This window comes from Anopheles merus, chromosome 3L (assembly GCF_017562075.2).
Source record: "Anopheles merus strain MAF chromosome 3L, AmerM5.1, whole genome shotgun sequence".
In the NCBI taxonomy this organism is placed as follows: domain Eukaryota; kingdom Metazoa; phylum Arthropoda; class Insecta; order Diptera; family Culicidae; genus Anopheles; species Anopheles merus.
Window position 1 is genome coordinate 34,756,248 of NC_054085.1, and position 13,181 is coordinate 34,769,428.

Below are 13,181 nucleotides of genomic sequence, written 5' to 3' on the forward strand. Positions count from 1 at the left end.
GCGGGCAGTGGGAATAAAAAGACAGCAGAAGAAACGCGACTGTGCATCGCTTCGAATAACCAGTTTCTTTAGTGGTTTTTTTTTGCCCTGCCTTTTGTGTGCACGCGGATCAAGTGTCTGTTACACCCTAGGGGCAGAATTGAGAGTTTGTGTCTTTGTGGTTGAGCTGTTCGCAAGAGAGTTTAAAACTCGCTCCACACCCAATCCCACACACGCTGTTGTTGTTTGCGATGAGTTTGCAAAATGTCATGCATCCCTTCTTTGACCTTAATGGACTTTGATGGTCACATTAGTCAAGCTGTGTGTATATATGTCTTGATCTCTCCATGCGTATGGAAATTAAACATCACGAGACGTCAAATTGAATCAATCTCATCCACAGACAGACGTGCAGCAGTGTCTTTTTAACAAACAACATTCCTTTGGCCCTGCGGACCCCGGCACACGTTGCGCTAGCCGTTAACACTTTCCGACACATTCCAAACGCTTAGGCCGCGAACAGAAATTAATCATACTCAGTCACCATTTCGATTCATTATGAGGGAGACATTCTTTTTCTCGTTCTTTCTTTTTTGTTTTGGCGATCCATCAGCAGTAATAAATTTACCAACGAGACGTGTGAACGATCTTTATGCAACTCGTTACGGAGGGGACCTGTCCCATTCTTGGTACTGTGTGGCATAAAAGTTCTAATCGATTGGGAGTTAGCTTTTTTTTGTGTGGACACGTCGCATCTATGGCAATGACTTTTTTCTTCGATTTCATCAACCATAACAATGAAATATAGGTCAGTTGGTTTTGCTTCCGGACATTGAAGAGAGACGTATCTCGATGCCTCCCCCACGAGGGGTTCCGGCCCCTGCAGCTCCAGTGGCAGCTGTAATTTCTTGGTTGGCTGACTTCATTTCCTGATTATTACTTGCCGAGCTCGGGGAGGCTGCCACTGTGTTCCAGTGTGCTTTTTATTGCGTGTTGGTATCTTTCCGGAGTTTTCCTTCACTCTGTACGCAATGTCATGTGAATTGATAAATGTTCTGCTTTCACGGAGATGAACTGTCCCCGTGTTCCGGTTGTTAGACCAATATTCCCATAAAATTAGATGAATCAGACTGAGGTTATTTATTGCTTTCGTACACACTTCTTGTTGGAGATCCTGTAGGACATCTTCAGCAGAGGATGGACATGATAGATTGGAATATAATAACGATTCCTTAATTATGAAGCTTAATTCGTTTTGTGAATATAATGTCCATCAATATTAATAATATTACTACTGGGGTATACTGGAAAGACTAAACACCAGCTTCGGAGTGACTTCAACAACCATTCAATTAGACACTTTTTCAAACTGTCTAGCATAAACCCGAACTGCTTTTGCAGTCAAACTAGCAAGCGCTCTTCAAGCTCTCACCCCGTAAGGATTACCATTCAATTCTGAGAACAAGATAATTAGACGCTTACTAGTTTCACCCCACGGCAAACAGTAATTTATGGCACAATAGACCGCGATTAGTGTGGCACTGTTTAGCGATTAATCAAGGCTAACCCCAACGCCTCAGCTCCTTCCAGTTCATCAATTCACACGACCACCCTACCGACCGGGATCCGATGAAGTGTTTGATCCCTGTTTACCGCCAGACAATTGAACCGGCAAGATATCGGTGATGTAGCTTGGTTGGATAAAAATTAGTCTCTGGCGCCGATCGCATCCCTCAACCAAACGATTTCACGGACTCACAGCGGAGAAAGGGTCGTCGTGGAAAAATGATCGGTTTGAAAAATTAATCACCGATTGTGTTTCGTCAACGGATTCCCCTGAAACTCGGGTACGGGTCAGTTCAGGCATGAGTTATTAATGGAATTTATAATTAACTAAAAGCCCGATGCCACCGATTCTGGCTGCTTTCGCCCGATGGTAACAACGTTCGTTTCGTTCTCATTCTGTATGCAATAAAAGGGAGTCGTCGTTCCCGTGAACGTGGAAAATGTTTAAATGGTTTCCCCATCATCGGCACCGCGTTGGAGTTACGTGCCTGGAGATACACACGCACAAAATATTTTGTTGCTACATCTGGAATAACTAATCGGGTAGTGCTGTGCTGTGCGTACACAACACCTTGCGTGGGATGAGCTTCGCCCTAAAACCCGAAACTAGATTGAGTAATTAATTATCCCGAGCAGTTTAGGGATGCCCTGGTTCAAGCACGACAGATCCTTTCCGGACGATTCCAACCTTTCGACTTTTTGGACACTTTCAAATCCAAACTGGTAGTACCGAGCCACCGTGCTGCTGTAGCCACTGCCGCCCATTGTTTGGAAAGGGTCGAGAGAGGGGGTACCTTCAGGGCTGCCAAGTCTCCCGGCACTCCCGGAGGAAGCAATTAAGAGATGCGACAGTGTGATCACGTTTCGCGCCGTAAAAGGGGGATGGTACGAGTGGACAAGATCATCCGGCAAACGGTTGGGGGAATGTTTCACCGCAGTTCTTGAAGCACTCTTCAGATGATGATGATGATGATGATGATGATGTCCTTTGCTGAAACTCTGTGCCCAGCAAACTCTTCTCACTTTTTCGGGGGAGGTGGGCGAATTGGTTCGTCCGTTTGGCAAGAAGTTGCTGCAGAAAAACGTCCTTTCTCCTTGCCTGTCGAGTGCCAAAGAGCCTGGCAAACTTTCCGCCTACAAACGCCCGTCCAGCGTCCAATGGCTGCGTGGCTGGGTGGCCGTTTGAGTTTAATTAATTATGAATGGTCTTCATCGCTGTCGCCATCGTCCTAATGGGCGCAAAAAGCAGGGGTCCCCGGCATTCGCGTAAAAGGTGAAGAGTGCCAGGGACACCGTGGCATATTACCCACACTGGCTGTACCCACACACACTCACACACCTACCTAGGAATGGGTTTGAAAATTTACAATTCAAAAACCATCCCCCGGACGGCTACAACTTTGTACCGAGCGGTGACTCGCCACCGTTTCACAGGAGAACGGGTTCGTAAGATATTCCATAAATATGTAACACCCACTTTTCAGGACAGCAAACAGTTTCTCTCTCTCTCTCTCTCTCTCTCTCTCTCTCTCTCTCGCTCTCTCTCTCTTTCTTTCTATCTCTCTCTTCTTTCGTCTCTCTTGTCCCATTTGCTTCCCGTTCGCTTGGGTCGAGATTTTCCGAGGTCCAGCTGCTACATCGACCCAAAAACCGACTCATCTTATCACCATTATCGTTCTCATTTTCTCTCTCATACCTTCCTTTTTTCTCCTGCTTCCGTTGTCATCTGGCTGGGTTGTCGATGGTTTTATTAGCCAGTGTGTGTGTGCCAGTTGGTGGGAAAATTGGATATTTTCGATCAGTGAAAAACGGACTGAGAGCTCGTTCACGTACAATGTGTCCCGCTTCGCCCGAAATTCAGCACACATGATTAATTCACCACAAAACAATCTGTTCTCTCTTCCGCAGTGTTCGCAGCGTGATGCACAAATACCTGGAGAAGGAAAATGAGGTCAACTTTGATAAAATTTTCAACCAAGTGTTAGGTGAGTACAGGTCGTCGGTGCTTTGTGTTGGTTAATGTCACGGCTTCATTGGGGGTAGGGCAATTAAGGAGATCGCTAAAAATAAGCCATAAGACCCAATAACGGCTACAGGGGTATGGTTACGAAGGGTTGGAAAGCCTTTTCCTTTGCAGCGAAAGCGTCCAAGCGCAACGTCGTACTTTTTTACTGGGTCCTCTACACTCCAACACGCAAAAAGGTCTCTAGGTTTTACTTTTTTTGCTGGGAAACCCCTACTTGGTTGATCATTATTCAACGTCACTTGCTCGGGGACCGGCCTGGGACTTCAAGAGCACTTGGACGTCATAATCGGATTTGAACATAATGCACATTTACGTTGAGAAGCAGCGTGAGTCCAGTGCTGCTCTGGAGTGGTGTGGCTTGTTGGCAAAGCGAGAAATTAGTTCAAGTTCTATTGGATTGCTTCAGACGTTGTGATGTGCGGTAAGTGCGTGGGAAAGCAAAACAGGACTGATGAAGGGTTGCAGTTTGGGTTTTTGTTTGCTGAACTTGAGTCGAGTTCGATTTATGACACTACTGGAGCAATCAGAATTGTCCTGATGTAGAAATAAGTTTAGAAAACAGATTTCCTTGAGAATTGCTGCTTATATTAAAATCGAAAAATGTCTCATTATTACAACGTCCTCATTTCAGGCTATTTACTATTCAGAGACTTCTGCGACAACGTCTCAGAGGAACCGGTGCCACATTTGAAGTTTTACGAAGAGGTGAGTTTTTGTTATCCTTTTAATTTTTTTCATTCAACATGGATCATATTTATAAGTAAAAAACCAGAAGATTGTTATTTTTCTTAATTAAAATGGGAAACGATTATTGCCAAGCTGACCCCTGTTTAACCACTGCCTTCGCTGGTAGTGAAAGTTTGAGCTCGTTCAGCAGCCGAAAGGCGCATGATTACGGTATTTTATTGCATGCCGAATCATTTCCGGAACCCATTTGTACCCCCCAAAACGGTACGGGGTAGCGCCAGGGGCCTGCGAATATTACTACAATTTATTTAAACAACACGCTAATTACTTGCGTTTCATTATAACGATGCGAGAGTTGTTCACGCACAACCGCCATATGCAAATGATGGCGTTGCCAGCAGCAACAAGAAAAAGCTCCACCAAAAATGAGATTGGAGCAGGCGGCAGGGGCGATATCTTTCACAAGATACAAGCAAAACCGAACGGCGGGTCTGTTCATACAAAAAGGCATGAAATTAAATGAATTGTGCGAGATTGCATGGTGTCCCCCGCGGTTCTTCTAGTACATTAAGCCTCCGACCGTATCCTTGCCATCTTCACCGCTCGAACCAAGGCCGGCAAGCTCTCCTAAATCTCTCGACGAAAAAGCTGATCCCAAATTTTTCGAGCAGAAGGAAAGATGTAGTCGTCCATCCTTGAGGTCTGCTCGGGTGAGCTGCTAATTAAAGGCGGCGATTTAGGTGGCACGGATCCTCCAGCGAGCCGGAAACGGAACCGTGGGCGGGCACGCAAACCGGCACACGATCATTAGAACCTACGCACGCCTCGGCGTTGCTCGGCGTGTGCTTCCGATTATTCACCCATGCAGAACTCATAAATTACGGAAAAGTCGCTAAAGGCGAAAAAGAAGCCCAGCGCGCCTAGGGGCAACAAAGCGACAGAGAGGGAAAGGTTGCCTTGCCAGTGTGACCCGAGAGACGAGATGATGTTGCCGAAGAGCATCGGGTACATTGGGGTTTACTGTTTTCCCTTCCTCTCCCGATGTCCGACGATGAGTGTGCGCTTAATCTTTCTTTTTTGCTTCCTTGTGCCTTGTGCCGCATTTTAGGGGGAGTGCGTTCCAGACCAGAACCGGGCCGTAGCCCAGGAAACGGACCGTGGTGCTCCCGAAGGTGAATGGATTACTTGGAAGCGTTGAGATTGGCTCTCAGGGCGCCTGCAATGGTGCCCAATTTGTTTGCAGCATCCTCACGGCAAGATTGATAAACCGTCGGTTGGTGATTTTTTGTTGGTTGTCGTTGGACGGTTGTTGCCTCCGATAAATCCCCTTTCGTTTCTAGCGAATTTGGGGAAGGAATTTTCTAATTTACGTGATTTGCTACCATCTTGATTATTGGTGTGATGTTGCAAGGAAATTTGTTGTAAAATGTGGATTTTATTTTCTCTTATTAGGTCTTTGCCTTTGGCAATTTTGATTTTGAAAAAAAATATTTCGTGAAAAATTAAAGGACAATTGTATTTTTCTCTCTCCAGTTATGGTAGAAGAACCTGCATTTCAAATCATAACATAAACATATTGTGATGGTTTTTCCTCGTTTATTGCAATTATGACAAGACAGCAATGAGATCAGGAACGTGAAGAGAATAAATTAAGATAATAAGCACCGTATCACTTGCATGCCTCTCACTTAGCAAGGTGATTGAAGAATATCTACGTTAATGGGCAATATCGTATGGGCGATGCATACGACACACCGGTTAGCAGCGATTACCGTCGGTATGTTGACAAATCTTTCCCAAGAGCTTTTCTTCCATAAAAAAAACCCCTACTTCATCTACCAACTCCATCCCACTCGCAAGTCCTGCATAAAAAGTTGACATTTTCTTGAAAGCAGGATGCACGGAAAGCAGCGATCCATGAGCCGAAGGCGATAAACAGGTACGAAGCAGCAACAAAGGCAACAACAACAAGAGCGAGAAACAAAAAAACTGAAACATGTTTGAAGATGTAAAATTTCTCATTTAAATGCAAATTAGTTGATGACGGTGGCTTGTTTGAGGTTAGGTGATCTTGACGAGTTTGGCTGCACTTGCCAAGCCGCCGCCCCCCTGCTGTTGACAGGGAGCCAGCCCACTCCGGTGCCCACTGCTTTACTAGCAATATCTTTTCCACTTTTGATCAAGCTCTCTGCTCCTTCCTTCCATCGATGACGACCCTCGGCGCACGGTCACCACGCCGGCACGCCCGAACCCGCGAAGCTTGACTTTCTTTTAACCCTCCCGGCTGTTTGTTGCCTTTCCCAGCTGCTTTGCTTGCCCTCCTCACTTTGGCCCTCAACTTGGCGCCCTCTAACCGGTATATAACCTTTTCTTGCATCTCATTTCGAGGCGAACTGTTTGCCTGCTTCACTCGCCCTGCGAACCAACCATGTCGGCTTAGCTGCCGGTGCACCGCCGGGGCAAGTTTTTGATAAATGGCGACTGCCACGGATGAGTTATGGCCGTCGGCGACAGTCTTCGGCAAATCGATCGATGCGAAATCAGTGTGCGCCACTTACAAGTTATTGGAGTGTGAGAACGATTCGAAGAATAGAAAGAAGCGGTTTGCAAAAGTTACTTACGAAATGGTAAACCTGCCACTGAATGATTATTCTCGATGTGCCAAATATCATCGCAGGTGCAAGGGTTGTCCCTTAAAAGGGTACAAGGTTTCTTGATTTTCGAGTGTGTCCGCTAGAACGACAATTATTGCTCCCTTGCACGACAAACAAAATGTCAACAAATCAACGAAAATAAAAACCACTCCCCACAACACACACCGGTGATAAATTACCCCACCGCCTAATCGCATTTACATGCTGTCAGGTTGAAAGTGACAGCTGCTGAAAAATTGGACCACCAAAAGCAGTCGTGTGATAAATGCTTGCGGTGAGCGCGATCGGAGGTTTCCGACTGACAGGGCGGGATGGAGAAAGTCAACAAACGCGACAAGACATGTGCAAGGGACGACACACCCGTTACTTCGGCCTTGCCCTTGATGATGAGCATGTATGCTAAAGGAACGCCGTGCAGCGTGTAAGGGACCGATGCGATCTGCGCGCGATCTAGTTGGCATGGGCATCAAAACAAACTTCTCCTTGACACAAACACACCTACCAAGGGTTGGTTGGAACAGTGTACGTGGAGTGTGGGGATACCCCGGGGGTGGCCGGCGGTTGTCTGATGATTATTTTTAGCCTCTCCATGTGCCCGAACAACAGCTGCAGTTTATTGGTGCTGCACGTGTGCACGAGGCTTGTGACCCGGGCCGTTGTGTTTGTTAAATTTGCGTCCCACAACGTGTGGTGTGCTAGTAATGTTGATGATGACAAATATCCACAATGCGCAATCATTTTGAGCACACCAATGATGATGATGACGATGCGTTCTAGTAAGATAACAATCGTTTCGAATGAAGAAGTCACTCCGAGCGAAAAGTCAACGACTTTTTAGTCGGTTTTTTTCTCTCTCTTTCTCTCGATAGCGCTCAAGTTCATCCCCACAACTCCACGCGTATGGACAAATTGGCTCTCATCAATTGGATGACTTTCAACAGCACAAAACGCCTTTAACGAATCAGACTTAAATTGCAAGTGGAATGTTGTGTTGTGCTGCGCGCGCTGTACAAGTAATGATATTGCTGTTTATTATCATGCTTGCTGACTCTGGCAATTTGTTTGCGTTGCAGACGGAGATTTAAATGTGTACGGCCGTCACTATTCATGAGGTTCACTTAAACTTTAAGCCCTCACGATGCCATCGTATTGCGAGTGCGATTATTAGCGTGCATTTTTATGCAAATTTACATACATTTTAAAGTGTTTTACTAGTCTCGTTACCGTTTATATTATTCAGGGGGGGGAGATAATACTTTGAATGTGTTACCACAACAGCATTGTAAATGTTCGGTTACACGTCAACAACAGATCATTGGAATAGTTTCAGTAACACGGAGTGTACCATATCCCACACACTGGAGAAACTGGACAAAACACCTCCACAGTTGTCACCAATGATTACGGTTGTTTTGAGTTCAGCAGCATGGTATCATGTTTAAAATGTTCACAAAATACCTTTATCCAAACAGCTCCAATGCTCGCAAGCTGCTCATTTGAAGGCAACAATCCACCTCCTGGCGTCTTTCCAGCACAATCGCCGTTGGAGCGTGTTGGTAGCGCGTTGGACGCGAAACACTAGCGAAAAAGCGAATTTTATAGTTCCGAAGCCAAAAATAAATAAAATCCTCAAAAGTACATTCACACAGCCACCGGTCTGGTATGCCGGTGCGGGATGAGGAAATTCAATCTGCCAAAATTGGAATCCGCTCTTTTCATAGCACCCACAGCCCGAACCCATCTTCACTGTGCAATGTTGTTTGGCGAGACTTTGGCCCCAATACGAGACGTTGCCAAAAGGGGGAACCGAAAAGGACGCAACAACAAAAAAGCCGGTTAAAAGATGCCACTTCCTGCGGTGAGAACGGATGGCGACCGATCACACCAACATCGGAGAGCCATACCTTAAGGAACAAGAACCTCTTCCACCGGGAATGGAATGCAATCCTTTGTACGGTGGGCAAAATAAAAAAATGGCTCCGAACGTCGTGAGATTCAGCCAAACCTGGCGTCCAGGTGTGACGTTTGGTGTTTCTTCTTCCCCCTGTTCACGTCCCAAACTTCCGTTGGCGGTGGTGGCCTCAGGTATGATGGGAGTTTGTGTGGAGTAGAAATCATCGCTTCCATCCGGTGCCACCATCGGAACTCGCCCAGTATTCGCCTCGGTCGTTGTTGTGTGTCTTCGAGGTTTAGCAGCAGCCACCGATTGTGTTGTGCGCCTGCCTGGACGTGTTTTTGCCTGGATATGCTTGTACATTCTTCTGCCACACGGCAGATGATCCTAGGAAATCCGCCGGATGGAACCAGCCGGATGGGTTGAGGAGGCCGGCGAGTGTTGGGGTTGATCTGCGCTTTTGCTGGTTCGCAGTAAACTTCCGAGCAAGTAGAGAGAAGGTCTGAGAGACAAAAGAAGATGTATTGAAGGACTCGTGATTTTGTTGTTGTTGGTTGTGTATTGGTCAAATGCTATCAACCGTGTACAGTAGAGCATACCGAGCCTTTCGCACTTGAGATATCCTTTGATGAAACACGCGTGTGGTGTGGCTTTCCAGAATGTCCACCGAAGCGTGGCTTGCTCTCTGCATAGTTTGTGGTGGAGTTATTCTATGAACTGATGAAAAGAGAAACCCTTTTCTCACTTTTCTAAGTCACTTTGAGTTGTGGTTTCATATCCGCAAGCGTGATTATACGAGCCGGAAATCAACTCTCGCGGTCAGGCGTCTAGAGCGAGAGATGACCTTTTTCGATGGTGCTATATAACTTTGGGATGTTTAGTAACTTACCTTTTTAGATAATCGATGTCATGAAACTGTTACTGCACTGTATTAGTTCTTTGATATCCATGTATGTGAAGTGAAGTTAAGCACTCATGCATCCAACGATCACAATTCCAATTTTCAAATGAAAATGTTTACCAGCACAAAAAAGCGACATTGTTCACATGCACACAAGAACTCGCATCCGCCGCACCCCGGTTCGTAGCACTGTGTGGCTGTCGGGGCCTCGCGTGTTTCCTTTCCCTTGGAAACTTTATTTCTCACCTTCTTATCGCCATTGTGCACCACTGTCACGGAGGCATGGTGTTACTTATGATATTTCCGATAGCAACTTTGTACCGGACTGGACAGCAGGAGCAGTTGTAAAAACGGTGCTCGATGTCCTTAAAATGGTGGGCTGGTTCAAGTTTTATGTTCGTGGGTCCATTTCATTAGAGCGCAGGCTAAGGGGGAGGGAGGGGGGGGGGGGCAGAAAGTACCCGTTTCCGATAGGTGCAAAAGGGTAGCTGTCCAGTTCCATAAATTCCACACCCCTTTCCTCCTACTCCGCCCCCCTCCATGCTCTCCGTTCAATTGCATTTCGTTCCGCTTCGATGGTGCAGCGATGGCCGTTCGCCATTTTCTTTTGTTTTATGTGCTCTCGGGCACCCGGGCAGGTGTTGGAAAGTTAACGGAACGGTTTACGTGTGTATGTGTGTTTTACATTATGATGATTACTTTTGCAACCGATAGTGGTGTGTCCTACTTTACTGTTTTGTTGTGGAAACGGACGCATTACGCTTTAAAAGGAAGCGATACCGTTCACCCGTGCAATGTTTTTTGTTTTATGAATGTTACTGTCTTCTGTACAGTTGTGTGGGTGTGATTTTACTTATTACGTTCGCATCTTATTTATATCTATTCTTCGTTTGTTGCACTGTTTGATAAGTGATTCGGTTTTCCATTTTTATGTTTATTTGACTTCATTTTATTCAACAATTTCTAAAGACTTCATTACTGTTTTGCATAGATTTGTTTTGCATTCTTTCGCCAAACTTATTTCCATTTCATCATTATTGAAATCTTTTTTCCTTTCTTAAACCGTTTTTTTCCCTGCCCTCTCATCTAAAAGTTTTCCTACTTATCCCCGTTTTACTTCCTATGTTTGCCCATTTTAATGCATCGTTTGGGTGAATTATCGCTTTGATGTTTTTGGTGCGCGTTTCGACTAAAGTTTTCTGTCGCCTGTCGGTCGCACCGCTGCACCGTTGCCAGTTTCAAGTCATCCTGCAACATCGTCCCCCCTCCTGGTTTCACATCGCTTAGATGCGATTTTCCTTCCTTCAAACTGGAAGTAAAACAATTTTCAAGAATGGCGCTTCCCACTTTGACTAACCGGGCACAGCGCAGCTAAAACTAGGCGAATAGTTCTTACCGACACGGCCATTTGTTTTTCTGGGGTTTCTTTTTGTTTGCTGCCACTGCTTCGCCCTCTGTCAAACAATTTATTATCCTCCGCTTAGCTCGGTTGTTTGTGGGTCGTTTTGCTGCACAAAGTTGAGACCATATTTCCCCCGCGGCTCCTGGCACTGACCTCTGTAGAGAGGGGATGGGTGCTCCGGAATATATTTTGTAATTTATTACAACTTATCGGTAGTTTGTCGTTCGCTTGCGTTGCGCACACAGCGCCTTTGCACAGTGCCATTGGCGTTGCAAACGCGTAAAAACTAGATCAAGATGACGATTTCGCTTCCATGACCTGAAAAAACAATGCCACCGTGTGGGCGTGGAACAGTGATGCTGGAAAAGGTCGGCGGAAGGCGCTCGATTGAAAACGACCAGCAGGAATTCCTCACGTACTGCAGACATCCTTTTTAATGGATAGTTTTGTCTTTCAATGCGCTCACATCACACATGGTGGGAGGGAGGTCCTCTGGGTGGGTTTTGAGTTTAGTTGCAGCTTTACGATCTGTTCTGGTTGATGTTTATGCTTGTTTGAAGAAATGGGTCAGCTGGAATTCTTTCCGAATACCCGAACGATGCAGCAAACTGCATTCTGTAAGCGTTTGTATGGAAAGCTTTTCTTTATAGTTTTAGTACATCTTTTCAATAGAAATCAAACCAAGCGCTTATTGCTTTCGGGAAAACCGGCAAAATAAACTTAAATACCAGAAAAAAAGGGAAAGCAATCAGTATTCCTAACTTTTTGCCAACTTTTGCCTACCAGCACCTGTGCAGGTAACCGCTTCTACGTCGCAAGCGCGACAGCAAAATCTAATGAAAGTTTTAATTACAACTCTCTATTAGTGGGGCGAAAACGTCGAAAAAGGTTCGCCCATTTTCCGGGCCAGTGTGCGGCGCTCGTTTAAGGGATGGTGGTCGAAGAAAGAAACATCTGTGCCCGGTAGAAGAGAATTACCAACCGGAGGTAGTGTTCACGGTAACTATCCGCCGAGCGGTTTAATTTGGGTCAAAAAAGTTAATCTAATGGAACGTAATGAAACTAAAATGAATCCACTTCGTACTTGTGGGGGGGGGGGGGGGGGGGGGGAGTGGACGCAGGCTTCATAATTTCCGCAGGCCAATGGGCTGGCTAGCGAGTTGGTTTTTTTTTTCTTTCTTATATCTCGGTGTGTAAGTGCAACGAGGCGCTGCTGTGGCTGATTAGTGTGGATGAGACAGTTTGAACGGATGTCGTCCTCAAATGGGACAACTTGGAGTTTTGCTAAAGTTTATTTCTTTTTATTGCTGTTGTCATTGGTTCGCTGGTGTTTTTTTCACTTACCTCAAATGATTTAATTTATTTTGTTACCTTACTGGGTAGGAATGCCAATATGCAACTATCAAACTGGGATATACTCGACCCAGAATTGCACAAATGAAAAATCTGTTGAAGCTTTAACGATGAACAGCTCGTTAACAGCACTTAAAACTCAATAAACATTCATCTGTATCGTACCCAGACACTTGTACGAGGAGCAATAAATAAGCAAGTTTAATTGCAAACATGCTCAATACTGTCAACAGGGCTGCACGTGTCCTACCCCGTGTAACTCGGTGCTCGAAGCATACTGCAGCTGCAGACACAGAAATGTCATTATTTCGCACTACAGGGACGTGATGGTCGTGATCCGCTTTTGCCTCTTACGATGCGTAATTGTCTGGCGTGTATCGATTGCTTCTTGGCGTGTGCCAGTGGTTAGTGTTTGCTGGTAGAGGAGAAAGGATTTGGTGCAGCAAAAACAAAAAAAAAGCTTCAATTATCGCCCAAGAGAGCAATTAGCACAAAGAGCAAAGGAAGCATCCAACAAATGGATGCGGCGGAGCAGTATTCCGAGAGCTTTGTGGTGTTATGGCTAAGGACACCAAACTTGTGATGACAGATTAGCAGCGTGAGTGTGCACATCATTCTGTGCTGTCATGGTTTTGCTGAAGTGGAAAATTACTACTTCTTTCCCCACACTGTAGCCGATTACTTGTTGCGAGGGGAGAGTTTGCATTGTTCTTTAATCG

At 45.6% G+C, this 13,181-nt stretch overlaps 1 protein-coding gene across 9 annotated transcripts in view; it reads left to right on the top strand.

The window, feature by feature from the left end:
• The window catches only part of LOC121600591 (G protein-coupled receptor kinase 1), a 97,682-nt gene that overhangs the window by 50,371 nt on the left and 34,130 nt on the right, over nucleotides 1-13,181 (top strand). For all 9 annotated transcript variants that reach the window (XM_041929313.1, XM_041929304.1, XM_041929305.1 and 6 more), the window contains 2 exons: nucleotides 3,454-3,530; nucleotides 4,203-4,276. In XM_041929313.1, the coding sequence (XP_041785247.1) occupies nucleotides 3,454-3,530; nucleotides 4,203-4,276 (151 nt within the window). The remainder of the gene's footprint in view (nucleotides 1-3,453; nucleotides 3,531-4,202; nucleotides 4,277-13,181) is intronic.